This window comes from Saccoglossus kowalevskii, chromosome 3 (assembly GCF_978046115.1).
Source record: "Saccoglossus kowalevskii chromosome 3, keSacKowa6.1, whole genome shotgun sequence".
Lineage (NCBI taxonomy): Eukaryota > Metazoa > Hemichordata > Enteropneusta > Harrimaniidae > Saccoglossus > Saccoglossus kowalevskii.
The window spans coordinates 18270946-18287019 of NC_140643.1; the positions used below are offsets into that span (position 1 = coordinate 18270946).

Consider the following 16074-nt stretch of genomic DNA (forward strand, 5'->3'; position numbering starts at 1 on the left):
TTATATAAATAGCTTTTATTCATTATTTTGCATACTGTAAAATATATTGAATGTTTATTATATGTGTTATTAAAATAACATAATTCACAATCAATGAGTTATAAATGTCTAATTTTTTCTCTATGGTTGGTTTGTTTCTAGAGTTGATAAACTGAAAATGTACTTGGTACTATATTTTGTCTATATTGTAGGTCTTACTAGTCTACCATTGGCTCTGACGTACTGTGCTACCAAACATGCAATTGGTGGATTCTTTGAAGGATTTCGACTTGAACTAGAGTACACAAAGAAAAATGTTGCTGTTACTATTTTTATCCCGGGAGTCATTGCCACCGAACATGCATTCGATGTTGGTGAACAGCTTGAAGTAGATACTTACGCAATGGGCATGTTTATTTCTCCAGTTGACACAGCCATGGAATTAATTAAGTCTGCATCCGCCAGATTAAGAATATCCTATTATCCATGGTTTCATTCCAGGCCATTAGAATTCATACACACTCTGTCACGAGATTTATGTGATTGGTTAACTTTCAAGATAGCATCTAAATTCATGGGAATAATGGAAGATAAAAAGAATAATTTATACAAAAAAATAACCTAATCTAGATTTAAAAATAAAGTTATTCCACGCGAACCATCATTAGTTTGCAAATATTTCTGCAGAACAATATTTAAATAGATAGTTGTAATTTATACGTTCATCTTAAATGCCTTCACATTTCCAGTCAACTTGGTATGAAAATGTCACACATGGATTTACTGATGTATAATATATATTTTAAATGATAAAATCATGCCCAAGCTCAGTTTTAACATTTGTCTCATGTCCTTTTATTCAAAATATTGTTCAATACGTAGCTCATACATAGTCACTGGTTGAATAAAGCCTATGTCCAATTGACCAAGATTCAAATTATTGGCTAGAGCCTCGGATTTTGTTTATTTCTTTCATACAAATTCTCTTGTACGATGAAGAGCATTAGCGATCAATAGAACGTGCACAGTTGGCAAGTCAACATCAACAAAACACGGATATCATTCATCTAACTACTGAGCTATTGTAATATTGCTTGGTATTATTAATTTTATCCACCATCTTAAGTCTTTATGTAAATGAACATACGTTCAGCAATTTGCACAAGCCATGCAGTCAATTACTGAATCTTTTACGTGATATAATTAAACACATTCACTCGAAAGTAGGGGTTATTGGACATTATGCCAATAATGCCACATTCATGGGCGGTTTTTCAAATCGCACCCGCGCTTGTAGGCAGTTCTAGAATCACCAGGAGTGTATTCAAGATAGTTCAAGAACTACCCGGAATTTGTTCGTAGAATTCACCTAGTGCAACTGCCTCTTCTGACTGAACTTAACTGGTGATTGATGAAGGCATGCAATAAGTGACCAATGATAAATGCATGCATTATATGTGTCATGCTATGTACGTCCAGGTACATTTGGTTCAATTCGCCATTAATTTGTGTATCTACTCAAACAGTTACATAACACATAACGCATATGGGAACTACTATTTAAATGAATATCAATGGTTCAAATAACGCGGATGATTCTGGAACATATTGGTAACAATCACTATGCAATTACGCGGTGTTCTGATGGACTAAATACCAATGAGTATTCTATTGTGTGTATTAATGGAAATAAGCTCTGCGTATGTATATACATTAGTCCGTTTACCCACTAAGGATTGACCGAGTGGTTCAGATGAGACATAATGCAATATATAATTTGTTTCATTCAATGTTCAATATGCCCATTAATGTGTTACAGTTGTCACAATGTGCCATGCTATTTTGTGTGATCACAATATTTTATTCAAAAACAAACTAATAACTTGTTTTCTTTAGCTTGTAATGTTGCCTTAATCGTATTATATGTATATATTTTTATGTCAGCAAATTGCATTAATTTATTTTTCTTCTGCAAATGCCTAAAAGAATTAGGTTATCATGATCGACTTATTCTAACACATTTGGCTAAGATCATTCACGTTTTAAAAACGACAATGACCTGTTGAATTACCAAATAGGTGGCATACATTGCCCCACTATTTGACCTGAATAAATTTGCTTAACATAAAAGCATCATAACCTTTTCAGTATAATAATGTTGCTGAAGATAAAAGATCTTACTCCGAAAAAATCTTAACTCTTGCTGATTGATGTTCAGCTATATAACTAAAATATACCTTATATAACAAGAATACACCTACATATGAGATACTGTATTTCAAATCCTGTAATCTGTTTGAAGCTTTGATTGTAATTTGAAGCGTGAGGAACGTCACCTGCCCATGCGGGAATTGAGACACAAGCGACGATAACAACACACGCTAATGACGCTAAGACTAATGGGTAGACACGCTATGGACACCTGCCGCATGCGTAGGTGACGACTCTCCCGCTTTAATCATTTCTATTTACAGTACATTCAACAGCCACGTTTGAAGTGAATCAATGTAAATGATTGTATTATGTTCCACTTGCAGGATTGTTTTGTATGCCTGCTGCTATTTCATACTGTGCCTCAAAACATGCTCTGAATGGTTTCTTCGAAGGCCTCAGACTTGAACTTAACTATATGGAAATTGATGTACATGTAACGCTGCTCTTAATTGGTGCCGTAGCCACCGATCATGCAATCGATATTTTAAAAAGTGGTCAGTCTGCTAGTGACGACTTCATGGCGATTTATGGTGATCCAGCTGTAGCAGCGTCAGTCATTATGACAACTTCATGCCGTAAACAGACATCCGCTTACTACCCATGGGCAATTGTTAGAACCCCTGAAATTATGCATACTATATCACGTGATCTATTTGATTTTGTGTCTTCAAAGTGGATGTTTCCAGAACTGAGAAGTATATTGCTATAAACATTATCACTATTTTCATATGATAAGGAAAAGTAAACAAATATACATTGCAGTACATATATTATTTTATACGACAATGATACAAATTATAATTCACAACCTTGAATATAAGCGTAATTGGTTATTGAAGTTAGCGAGAATTGAACGAGATATGTTATGGACTTTGGACTTTAGCGACTTTCATCAGATTGTGGTCACTCATTATCAAACCGCTGTCGCACAATATTATAATCTTGTATAAATTAGTTGTAAAAGACATATGACGATTTTTCCTATTATCACACATTACTAATTTTCAGTAAAATCGTCTTCTTGTCCAACTTTCGTAGTAATGCACGTTTTAGGTTTCAACTATTTGAAATCATTCTTTTAATATACGTTGTATGTTATATGTTATTTTTTCTTTCCAAACATCAATGTCTTGGACTGAGTCAAATTACATTCAAGTATAGTCGATATACATTATAATGCGTATTTTACCCGTCCACTGCTTTGCCAAAATACTAGTCGAAACATCTTTTTATATGTGTATATCGTTTCTGAATTTGTATTTTGTTATATTTTAGTTAATGAATAATTATATAGAGATGCATTCAACAACATTATTATCACTGATTAATTGTTTGTATTCAATAACCACATCTGACATAATATTCCTCTTTAAAGGGCTTCACAATAAATGGAAGGTACTGTGCGCGCGTGCTTGCTTGCGTGCGTGCGTGCGTGCGTGCGTGCGTGCGTGCGTGCGTGTGCGTATGCTTGCGTGCGTGCGTGAATAGAGGGTATAAGTGGCGTCACCGCTTGAGATACATACCAACAAAGCGGGACCGTTTGTACAATCGGAGCTCAAACGTAGGGATTCACAATATTTCATAATTTATATTAATATTTAAGTCAATTTTACATTTAGTGAAGTTTACAATTATATACAAACTCATTTACTAACCCTAAGCTTCGCAAACATTTCCATGTTAAGCCACAGGATTTATTATGTTATTTTTCTACTTGCATTTTTATTTAATTAAAAAAACAATCCTATATAGAATTCCAATTTAATCACAACCCTATATAGAGTCGCAATATAACCAAAACATAACGCAAATATATTAATAATTAATCCCAATGTATCGCGTCAAAATGTAAGTGCGTGCATATGTCGAGGTGCTGTGAATAAATTAGACATGGAAACCACAGATGTAAAATCCAATTAATTTTCTTATTATTATAAACTTCTGTAATGTATATTACATTGTTTTCACTTTGTGCATCTCAAATAACAGACACATAACAGATGTATAGCTTCTTGTGTGGAAGCCTTATCTAAGATTTTGAATTATTTTTTAAATGCGTCTCCAATACTCTCAACACACGAAAGTTCTTTCTAAGTTTACTTTGATTGAACCTGGGACTTGATGTAGCTTTTGTTTTTATAGGCCATTCAGAAGTTGCAACACAGTTATCTACTACCCATGTTCACATGATAGACCATTGGATATAATTCGCATCCTTTTCTGTGAATGAATTTTATCTTCGTGGCGGTGGCCTGTTTTGACAAGTAGTAGACCCTAGTATCGTAAATGGCAATAAGATAAATTGTCTGAGAGATATTTGTTTGCTGAATATGAATCTTTTATCATTTTAAGTGGAGGTGGCCTGTTTTGACAAGTAGTAGACCATAGTATCGTAAGTGACAATAAGATAAAAAGGATAAAACATATTAATTAATAGTAGTGCTAGTTTGATCAGAATCATAGTCAAATAGCGCAGAACATTATTCAGTTACTGTAATGCATATCATTGGCTAAACTATTGTAATACTTGAATTTCACAGTACTCAGTGGGTGCGGTAGGAAGCAACGTTGAGGTAATGTATAACAAGTAGTAATGAGTCATGTTATCCATCAATCGTAAACTATGTTTACTTTGTCATATTACTGACTGTCGGATTCCTTGCGTCATGTGATTGCTTCGTTATTTACATAAGGGGTTCTTTTTTATGTGCGTAAACATGATCTAAATGAACGTTTCATGGATATGGTTATTTAGGTGGGAATTTTACATTATGATGGAATAGAATGTGACATTGTTCACTTTAACCACTATATCTAATGAAATCGATTATGTTTTGATTTGTTTATGAATTAAGACTATTATGAGAGTGGAGCGATTTTGTCCATCAGATCGTTTATTTTCTTAACCCGAACCCAGGTAGAGTATATCCGAATGATGGCCACTACTCTGCATTATCATTCGCAAACAACTTATTTATTAACTAAGCAAAAATACAACTGGCAGCCGAATTTCATAGTTATAATTATTGGTACACAAAACACGAATGAAACATGTGAAGTTACATCCATGCAGAGTGAAGGTCACCCTTGGAGTATGTACATACTAATTGAAACAAAACTATGCTAATTTAGCAGGTAAACCACCAGTTAGATTAAATCCAATCAACCCAATGTATCGCCAAATAACTCACATTCTCACCCATATAACTACCAAAAATTGGGAAATAGCAATAAAATAATATGCAGCAATAAGCCTGGAAATGGGCACGTAGATGTAAGGCAAATAGCCAAAATTTGTAGTAATATATACACAGGTACATTGCAGATAGGACCTAAGATTATATGCCGACCATAATAGAATATCTGTTTACACAAACAATTATGACCTGTATTCATACCAGGGATACTATATCTATGCCAACTTTCTTCTGACTTTTCTCAGTTTCGTAAGCTCTCGTATACTTACCTCATGTCTGTCTACATGTATCAGCCAGTCTGCCAGGACGAAATATCATATCAGCTTGGATATTATTTTTATAAGGTATTTTCTGTGCCAAACTTGACAGATTTACCACAGGCATTGTTAATTTCATCTCAACTGTCTATCACCGATGCTATATAATCTCACTATGAAATCTTTCTATTTTATATCTCTGGAACAATGAAAGAGTTTTTTTATCAGATATCTATTCCTTTACCCGCCCATCTGGCTGCTCTTCTTTCTTATCATTCAGGTATGTGTTGTCAGATTCCTGGTTACTGTTTCATGTCACACGTTTGTTTTTTGGCATTATTTCCAGTGTGTGTCTCACCACTGATACCAATGCCGTGAAAATCGCTTTTGTATTGCAGATCTGTGTGTGCTTGAAACAGACATTTTGAGAACAGCTTCACCCACTTTCTATTGGAACATATCAACAAAAATATAAATCATATACATATTATTATATCTCCAGAAAGAAAACGTTCATGGAGAATCCATCTGCTGTTTAATCAATGCCTGGTGAGATTGGTCAGTTATACTAATGATGTACCTTATATTTATAATATGCTTTTTGGACGATTGGGGCCGTACAGCTAAAAAAGTAAAAGACACAAAACACAATCTGGCCAGATTCAAAAGGATTTTATAATATCAAAGTTTATTTTTCCAGTACTAATAAATATTTAAATATGACTTCAAACTGAAAGTAAGATTGAGTGAATCTTCTCATGTAAATTCAAGTGAGATACTGCACACAGTATAGTATAAAATAAAATAGAAGAGAAAAATGATAATTTTTTAATAACAATCGGAAGGCAATACCACTTCAAAGGATTAACAAGTCTATGAGGTTAAACTTGTCAAGATATTGCAGCACACTGTACAAGGTTACGAGCCAGTGATGATAACTCATTAGATAAGCCAGAGAGGGTATACTAACTCTGAGTGAAAAATGAAAAAGATTGTCATAAATAGCAATGTTAATGAAATGATAACATTTGATACCATATGTCCTCTATTAGCGTATGTGCTTACGTAATTTGACAAACGTGTTTGTATAGTACACAATATTTAGCTAGTTACAGTATATAATATAATATAATAGAAAATTTCAATAAATCTGTGGACAGAATCCTTGTTAATTATAAAATACAAAGTATCTTAGCAACTGTAAAACGAGGACAAACCAACATAATATTTTTTAAGGAAATAACATTTTCAACTTCCCAGCAGAAGCACCATTTTAATAATAAAATTAACATTGGATAGTATATTAAATTAAGAGAACAATTCATTATTCACCAGTATAATACTGCAGCAATGCTGTGCCTCCCAGGAGACCGCTACATTAGCATATTCAGTACAAACCCTCACAATGACACAGTTCACCGCCCCCGCCAACAATTAAATCGGTTAATACATTATAATTTTTTCGGAAAAAAATAAATCACTGCTTTTTACCCGTGGGGAGTTACATGATACGATTGGTTGAAATAAATAAATTTAATATTCATGAGCGATGCGAAACTCAGTAAAATTGTGCCAAAATGCTTCCCGATAGCACGCATACAATGTAAATCTAGGTTTTAAAATATGACACATTTTGTCACCTTTTTAAAATCACTTTAAGTGACAATAAGTGTTTTTCTCAAAATCGCAAATGGGTTATTTATTTACTATCACAACTCTTTGAAAGGTGATTTTACTAGACACACATTCTGAAAAGAGTTTCCACTAGAAATATTTATTGAAAAAGTGTTTAGCATCGCAAGTAAAACACAAACTATTGACAAGTGCTCGTAATATTAATACACATTTTAAAATCTATTTACACTGATAACATGGTGAATAGTCATTAACATTATCTTTTTTGACACAAAAATATATCAAATTATGCGTTTCATGATGAGGCACTCTATTGTACAATAATCATAACATGCGATAAACAAATCACATAATCAGGCACATCAAATTCCTTCGGGAAAATACTGGGACATACAAAAATCTTTAGTCTCATTTATTGCGATCCCATTCACTTATTCATCTTTTACTTTTCTATCCGTCAAATGGGTTGCTTATTTTCATCACTTCCAAATCACCCCTATTTTGAAACTATATTTACCTAACCAGAGTTATTCTCGCATAGAAGACGATACCACTGAACCAACAATAACCCATATTAACAGGATAAAATTAATTCCGAATATTAGCACTATCATCTTGTCCGCTCCGATCGTTTCTCTTAAAATCTGAAATGTATAATGTTATCAAAATGAGTAATGTTTGAATAATTATCATTATTGTTTCAAGCGATATTTGAATCAGAAATATACGATGCAAACTAGTATTATATATTGTTGTTATGAACTGAAGCGCATGTAACAATTGAACTTTAATTTCCTGTTAAATTCTGCAATCTTATCTCTGAAGATGTCGGCAAAGACGTAATGTAGTATGAAATTCTCTGGTCCATTAAACTCACGAACTTGAGTTTAATCAGTTATCCCGCACATAAAGACATGAATGGAAATATCAATATAGTACACAACTGCCGACGCTGGCGCTATCAATTATATTTTCCACACGCTTTGTAACGGAGTAATAGTACCCTCATACCTTCAGTTTGTTTAGGATAACTTCCGGTTCTCGTCTTTCCTCAGAAAATCAAAAAAAGACATCATCCGGTTCAAGCTTTTTGTGTACACAATGTAGTACGCAACTGCCGACGCTGGCTCTATCAATTACATTTTCCACACTTTGTAACAGAGTAACAGTACCATCACACCTCTAGTTTGTTTGATAACTTCCGGTTCTCTTCTTTCCTCAGAAAATCAAAAAAAGACATCATTCAACCGGTTCAAGTTGTTATTGTTTTTTAAACGAATATGCCACCTATCCACACACTCCCTATAGCATAATTTAATCGCGAATGAACGTGCGCATGACACAAGTTACCAGTTACACGCAACAACAACACACATTAATGCCCACCGTCGTTTACGAAAGAAGTAGCTAAATAATTTATTGTTTAATATTTGTTTTCATATTGTATGTATTGTATTAATTACATTTTTAAATAACAATTCAATGGCTATGTATTATTATAGGCTTAGAGGATTAGGTTAACAACTTCCTTAAATAGAAACTCGCGTTAAAAGTGCGCCCTCTTCGAAAGTCCACAGGGGTCAAAAATGGTGAAAGTTCATCTTAGTGTATTGCCCTTATTGCGTGATCACGACTCCTTTGTGTACAATTGTGACGTGATGTCCTTGACATCAGACACTGACATTATTACATTAATACCTCTACGACACATACACATATCAACATGGGAAAGTTTTGGAACATAATAGGACTGCTTATAGTGTTCATTGCAATGTACATTGCATACACAGCGAGAAATACCTTCGATCCAGGTGAGATAACACTATTACTTTAAGACACAATGTGACAACAAAGATATAGAGAAGTTACACAACAGACCTTTAAAGCACCAACAATATATACAACTGTGACCTAGATTCTGAAATGTTCTATTCGCAACCATGGCATATTGTTGTCAGTGTTACCATGTTTATTTATGTAGTATTTTGTTACCGACACCATTAGAGACGACGTCAAAAGATCGATGTCGTATAAAAACCTTACTTAATTTAGGTTGGGGCTGGGGGTGACCTCAAAAACTTTCCATTCTACAAAAACGATTCTATTTTTTAATGAAGTCAAAACAATCTTGTAGTATTTGTAGTCTGTTTTTATTTTCTATCCAATCATGGACAAAAATAACAGAAAATGAAAAAAAAATCCAACACGAGAAAATTTTTTGGTCCAAGTTTAAATATGTGCGTCAAATGAGGTCAATTTCAGGGCATGGACCTAGAACCAACTGCTATGCCATACTACTGTTCGATTATCAATTTGTATTTAATGGTGAATGTAGTCTGACCTCATGATCAATATTTATCTATTAAGTTTCAGTGGGGGGGGGGGCTAAAGCAATTACATTTTTTATCCTACATTGAACTTTTGATGTTGTCTCTTAATCTGTGTAATGTTTTCTCAGTTGACATAATTTCATACCAACAACAGAGACGCTGATTAGTGTTATATTCCATTGGACATAGGTTATATAAGCCCTGCTTGTGTAGTTGATAGTTGAGACTACGCTCTCGCCTGAGCCTGAACAGATTTATATTCATGTAATTACAATTCTAGTATAATACTTACACTACGCCACCACATACACTTAATGTAAGGGGTCGGGAGCAATGCTTAGAATGACGACACATAATATTGTCATCCATTGTGTAATTTCATTGTTTTCCTGTCCTACAACAATCTCGATAAAGATTCTGCCCTAAGATCAGTTTTGAAAAGAATAATTCATTCAGCCTTTAAAACAGGAACACTATTCACCTTGCCAGTTAAGTAAAAGTTTGGAGTCAAAGAGTGTATACTACAATTATGTAGTTACGTTATTGCTACAGTTTAAAATACTAAATTATTCAACACTTTAAAGAAACGTTGGGGTAAAACAAAACAGCGGTGTTACAATCCTTTACTTAAAGACATGTATGACAACTTTCGTTTCGTGACATATGTTCATTCCTAGATATAGTGTAATAAGTTGTCATTGCAGAAAGCATACGTGGGAAGCGAGTGGTTGTCACTGGTGCAAGTACCGGTATTGGAGAAAAAGTCGCCTACCAATATGCAAAGCTGGGAGCCAATATATTAATCACTGCTCGAAGAGAGATCCGTCTTAAACAGGTGAGTGTTATCATTATTATATGCTATCTGCATAGTATTTTGCATTCTAGAGTTATTGTGATTATCCTGTATCATTTTTAAGTAACCATACAATATATGTATTAAAATGGGACACAACTAAGACGGATTTCATTATTCGTAAACGTTAAACATATCTGTATCGTAGACTTTGGCATGATCATCTGACATTGAAATAATAAATATGTTTAACTTTGACCACAAGTGATTTCGAAATGGTGCCTCTATACACAAAATAACTGTATGACTTTTGATGGCGTAGTAATAGACTAACCGAACACAAAACACAAAATGGTACATATATATGCAAGGATGTATGACCTTTCAACTAACATAAAATGTTTTTAAACAAAATGCAATGATGTACAGAACATTTGGGTGAGAAATAATTTTCATGAAAAGAAAAATAAATCGATGCATTGTTTAACACCAGATGTCCCACCTGATGGTATATCTTTTCAACTTGTTTTCGACAACCTTGTTTTGCTAAAATATATGCGAACAACTGAAACGTGCCTTGCCCGTCCGACTATTAAACTCATATTAAATTGGTTTCCCACTCTATTATTCGAACCTAATTATTGTGTTTCCTGTATTTCTAAGTCACTATAAGGTGATATATTCTGACGATTTATTTTCTGTGCAGGTAATAAACATATTCTGAAAATAATAATAATTTGTTTTCAATGCAGGTAGTGAAGAAATGTTTAGAATTGGGTGCCCAATCCGCACATTACATTTCTCTAGACATGCAAGTTATTAACGAGACTAGTAAATTGATAACTGAAGCTGAGAAGATACTCGGTGGATTGGATTATCTCGTTTTAAACCACGCCATCTACAACATGAAATTATGGGATGGCGATATCGAAAGACTTCATGCACTAATGAATATCAACTTTGTATCCTATGTGAATCTAGCAACCAAAGCACTACCCATGCTGTCAAAGTCTAATGGTAGCATCGCTGTGGTCTCATCTGGTACAGGTGAGTCTTTTCATTTGCGTTTGTCATGGTAATAATTATGTATAATAACCAGTGCGTGCTTGTTTCCGTCGTTTCCAGCAGTTATCAAGTTGATCGTTCATATTTGATAGGTGTGCATCGTAAGTCCCACACGAAAGTGCCAATGATTGTATTTTATTCTCACTTTTGTTCTGAAAGGTAGCGCCTTTTTCTTAGGCTTGTGTCAATTACCATCTTGTATCAATCATCATTAAATTATTGTTAGACCAGACATTGAGTATCCAGCGTTGTGTGCACAAGGTTAGCGTGAATGTCTAATTATTTTACTGACGTGTATTTATTTGGTGCCACATTTTGAATTTATATAACATATGAAAATATTAAAAACGTTGTTTTAAAATGACATTGTAAAGTGGCTGCACTTTGTACTGAAGAAAACGAATGACATGACTGATGCCCCACCTTTTTTTTTAGAAAATTTAAACATAGATATTTTTTCGGTTCGCATCTTTGATATCATTGACTTCCTTGAAAGACAGGTATACTTTGGTTTGAGATAACAGCAACTAAATATTACCTAACCCTCGTACATTTTTAACCTAAACACAAAACACAAATACATACTATTCACATAACAACTTAGTACAGAGTATGTGTAGCATGTTCATGACGTTTGATAGTTTGTCAATGACATATAAACACATAAATACTTTTAATGGATTATTGTGTTTGTAACATTTTTTTTAATGTTCACGGAAGTTTCCATTAGCATCAATGTCTGAATTGGCCACACTTGAAAATGATTGGCTTTAACCCACCAATCATTGACGGTAGTAACTTTTTTAACTCGTTCAAATTCAGCGTTGTTTGTGATTCATTTTACCCTCGGAATCCCCCAACTTTGATTGTGCTTAAATTGTTTGATACCAACAATTACCAATGCCTTTAACTAAATGATAACTAAATGATAACTGATGATAACTGATGATAACTGATGATAACGAAATCAGTTGCAGTAAGTGATTACAGTGTCTATTGTTCTAACGGCAATACCTACAATGCCAACAAATAATTAAGGCTGATTACCAAACAAAACCGTCAACAATACATTTTGCACGCTGAATTTATGTCACGAAACGGACACAGGACTAGTGTTGTGCAAGAACATAGTTTTAAGGTAGAGATGCAGGTTCGTGGGTACTTGGGAGTGAATTTGTTTTTGCGTTTTATTATTCAAAAAGTCTTGTGAATAGTGGAACATACTCAAAAAACGATTTTAAAATATAGATAACAGGTGCAAAATTATGTCTTTTGAATGCTTAGCAAGATTTAGCAAGGCTGTACATAAATATTGGGTGTTAATTTATGCATAAACCTGAAGTAGTGAAAATTGAGCTGCTGCCCTACAAAATTGACAACTGGTAGACAGTTTTCAAGACGGCGCTTTCTTCATAGTAAACAGATGTACCCATAAACCATTTTTGACAGGAAACAGAAGCATGGTTTAGAAGCTATTTTTTTAAATCACTTTTGACCAAAAAAGCACATTTTTGTGCATATTTCAAACTACAGTGTCCATAAAAATAAAATACTAATAACACTTTAAAATTCATACAATAAGCTTTCCGAAAATATATAGTTTTGTGGACAAGGGAGGTCATCTTGGTTTCCTAATTAACTAATTAAAATACCTGTCAGGTAAACTGCATCTCTACCTTAAGTGTTCATTGTCCATAATCATTGTGTTGTTTTTCTTGCAGGCCTGTTTAGTTTGCCCGGTGCGGTTTCCTATTCTGCCTCAAAACACGCCTTGAATGGGTTCTTTGAAGGATTGAGACTTGAACTCAAATATAAGGAAATCGATGTAGCTGTAACATTGCTTTTACTTGGTGGTATAACCACTGATCATGTGATTGATATGTTACCGAATCGTGACACTTTGGCACATTTTGGTGACCCAACTGAGGCTGCCTCATTCATCGTGAAAGCCACAAGTTCCAAACAGACATGGGCTTACTACCCTTGGGTTGGTGTAAGAACCATGGAAATAATACATACTATTTCACGTGATCTAATTCATGTCATGATAGCAGACTGTTTTTTCCCAATGCTGAGAATACTGAAGATATAGTATACACAGGTTAAACATTACTTAAACACGTATGATTCAGTGGGACGTCAGCAGATGCATAGATGAAAGTGTTACTGATTGACAATAGAATATATGATGTATTGTATGTGTTGCATCATCGTTTAATATATTCTAGCAATTTTCATATATTATCTTGATCATGGGATATGCTATGTAAGTCACTGAAAAAAATAAAATCATACCACTTAACTCACGTGGCTCAATGTACTCCTATTTATACTAGTTTTGATGTTGGCCTGTACTACAACAGAAAGTTCAGAGCAAGTTTCAATGTTTTATATTGTCACACGCAACGTAATATTACCGTAATTGGTATAGTACAGGTGTGATGGTTCAAATACCAAAATGGCAACAGTAACAAAAAGACTTCCCTGGCGGCGATGATAAAATACGAACACGGAGCCAACAGATGAGGTTTCAACTGGTACTGGTATTATAATACTCTGCAAACATCAAGTACAATAACGCGGTAAAACTCCACTACTCCAATAACTAGATACTTAAACTCCAATACAATTCAACGAGATCTCCGATCTGATCTCAGTGCTGAACAACTCCCCTATATAAACCCACACTGTCTATAAACAGACCATTACATCAGCATACATAATGAGTCTGGAACTTACTACAAATTTCTAGAATGTTCCATTACCTTCTATTGCCTTCTACAGTGTCATATTACCTATTCAACCAACTTTTAAAATTTCCACCCAGACACAGTACGGTTCTAGAACATTCTCAGTCACACGCAAGTGGTAAACAAGTCGTATGCGACATATATTTAATAGTGTGTTTTTTTTGTTTAATTGCGAAATGTGGTGTCATAACCCCCCTTTTTTTGCTTATTTCTGATATTATTACTTTCCATTCTGTTAGTTCTTATTTTATTATATACATATTAGAATGATTTTCTGTAATATTATCTTGACACACAAAAACTGCCTTTTCAGGATGTCTTATGACAATTGTGGGTTTTTTCATTTGAAATAAGATAATGTAAAGGCCTATATGCTACATATTGTAATATTATGTGTAAACTAACTACATATTTGTAGTGTTACTGATCATAAACTTAAGTATCAATACAAAAAAATACATTAGTCATATATGATATCAGTGAAGGAATCGGCATCTTGTTGCAGCTTGTTAAATTAAGAGAATTACAGTTTTAATAAACATTTGGCACTTATCTAGAGGTTAAACATTTCATGTTTATGCATTTTCAATCATTTCATCTTGGTCAATTTAAAGAATGTACTCATGCCAGGTTGTTTTAGATTTATTGCGGTATACACTTCCTTATAAAAAATTAATGATTTCCACTCGTTAAATATATTGCCAATTATTTCGGTAAACATATCTGTGGGTTTTCAGATAATTTTAACTTGTGGACGGAGGGAATAAAAGCTGAGCAAGTGCTTGAAAAATACACATTTATTCCTGAACCCAAAATGAAATGAGCCAGTTGCTGGTTTGCAGAGATGGATGCAGCGCATTGAAGGGATTCCATACCTTGTTGGGAGAGCATTACCATGTATATGTAATGTTCCCTATTACATCAAGCCCGACTTACTCTCAGACATAATTTGTTGAAGTGCTAGTAAACAATAATATGTAAACGTTCTAATTAAGTGTTGTCATGTGATCTGCTTTTGGCAAACACTGCACATAATTTATATCTGTATCACCCAGTAATTATCTATGTGGTATATATGTCAGATGCTGTTGCAGCTGTTGCAGAGAATAACAGTTTAAAAAATATTTAACACGTATTTTGAGGTTGAACACTGTCAATCATTTCATCTTGGTAAATCGAAAGCATGTATTCATCACGAGTTATTTGAGATAATAATTTGGTATCTGACTGACAAAATGTCTCTATACAGTTTGTTCTGACCTCAAACGAGTCTCTCGATGCGAAGGCAATGTAAACAGCAAGCAATGCAATACATACCCCAGATGTTTTCCAAACAATGTTTTTATGAGTGGAATGTGGTTTGCTTACAAGAATTATATCAAACAGTGAAATAGAAATGTTTTGTTGCAAACGGCGGACTTAAATTAGGATTGACAATAATCTATATATATCATATGTATTTAATAACATGCGCTTTATGTCATATGTATGTCAGTGTCTGTCATGATTTCCATCTAGTCACTGTGAGGGTGGGCCGACATATCTTATTCGTTAATGTAATTGGCCTGTACTAACCCACAACAAACTTGTTCCGATCATTTGTGACCTGCTATAATTTTAAGTAAATGTGCCAATTTTCATGCTTTTTGATTGAGGGAAAAATTGGGATATTGGGTAGTATACTTTTAGACAGAGCTTCTTTCAGTAAAATTATCAATATATATTGATTGTTATTATTTTAAATTTAAGCAAACTCTCGTTCATAGTTCTATGTATGACCGTGTTTGCTTACTTTGGGTTGGGCCATTTTGCCTTAAATGTGTCGTATTTGAATGACTAAAATGTTTTGAAAAG

General features: G+C 33.9%; 1 protein-coding gene across 1 annotated transcript; it reads left to right on the forward strand.

Annotated features, from left to right (window-relative positions):
- Window positions 1-8917: 8917 nt before the first annotated feature.
- Window positions 8918-13772, forward strand: LOC100374183 (hydroxysteroid 11-beta-dehydrogenase 1-like protein). The gene is made up of 4 exons (XM_085496509.1): window positions 8918-9093; window positions 10317-10447; window positions 11158-11452; window positions 13192-13772. Exons 1-4 carry the CDS (start codon window positions 9006-9008, stop codon window positions 13560-13562), a joined length of 885 nt encoding a protein of 294 aa, XP_085352635.1. The 5' UTR covers window positions 8918-9005; the 3' UTR covers window positions 13563-13772.
- The last annotated feature ends 2302 nt before the right edge of the window (window positions 13773-16074 follow it).

Bases quoted from the DNA above. Each gene is read 5' to 3' on its own strand.
- LOC100374183 (XM_085496509.1), top strand. From the start codon at position 9,006: ATGGGAAAGTTTTGGAACATAATAGGACTGCTTATAGTGTTCATTGCA. The intron at 9,094-10,316 runs GTGAGATAACAC...TTGTCATTGCAG, and splicing joins GAGAAATACCTTCGATCCAG to AAAGCATACGTGGGAAGCGA. The intron at 11,453-13,191 runs GTGAGTCTTTTC...TTTTTCTTGCAG, and splicing joins TGTGGTCTCATCTGGTACAG to GCCTGTTTAGTTTGCCCGGT.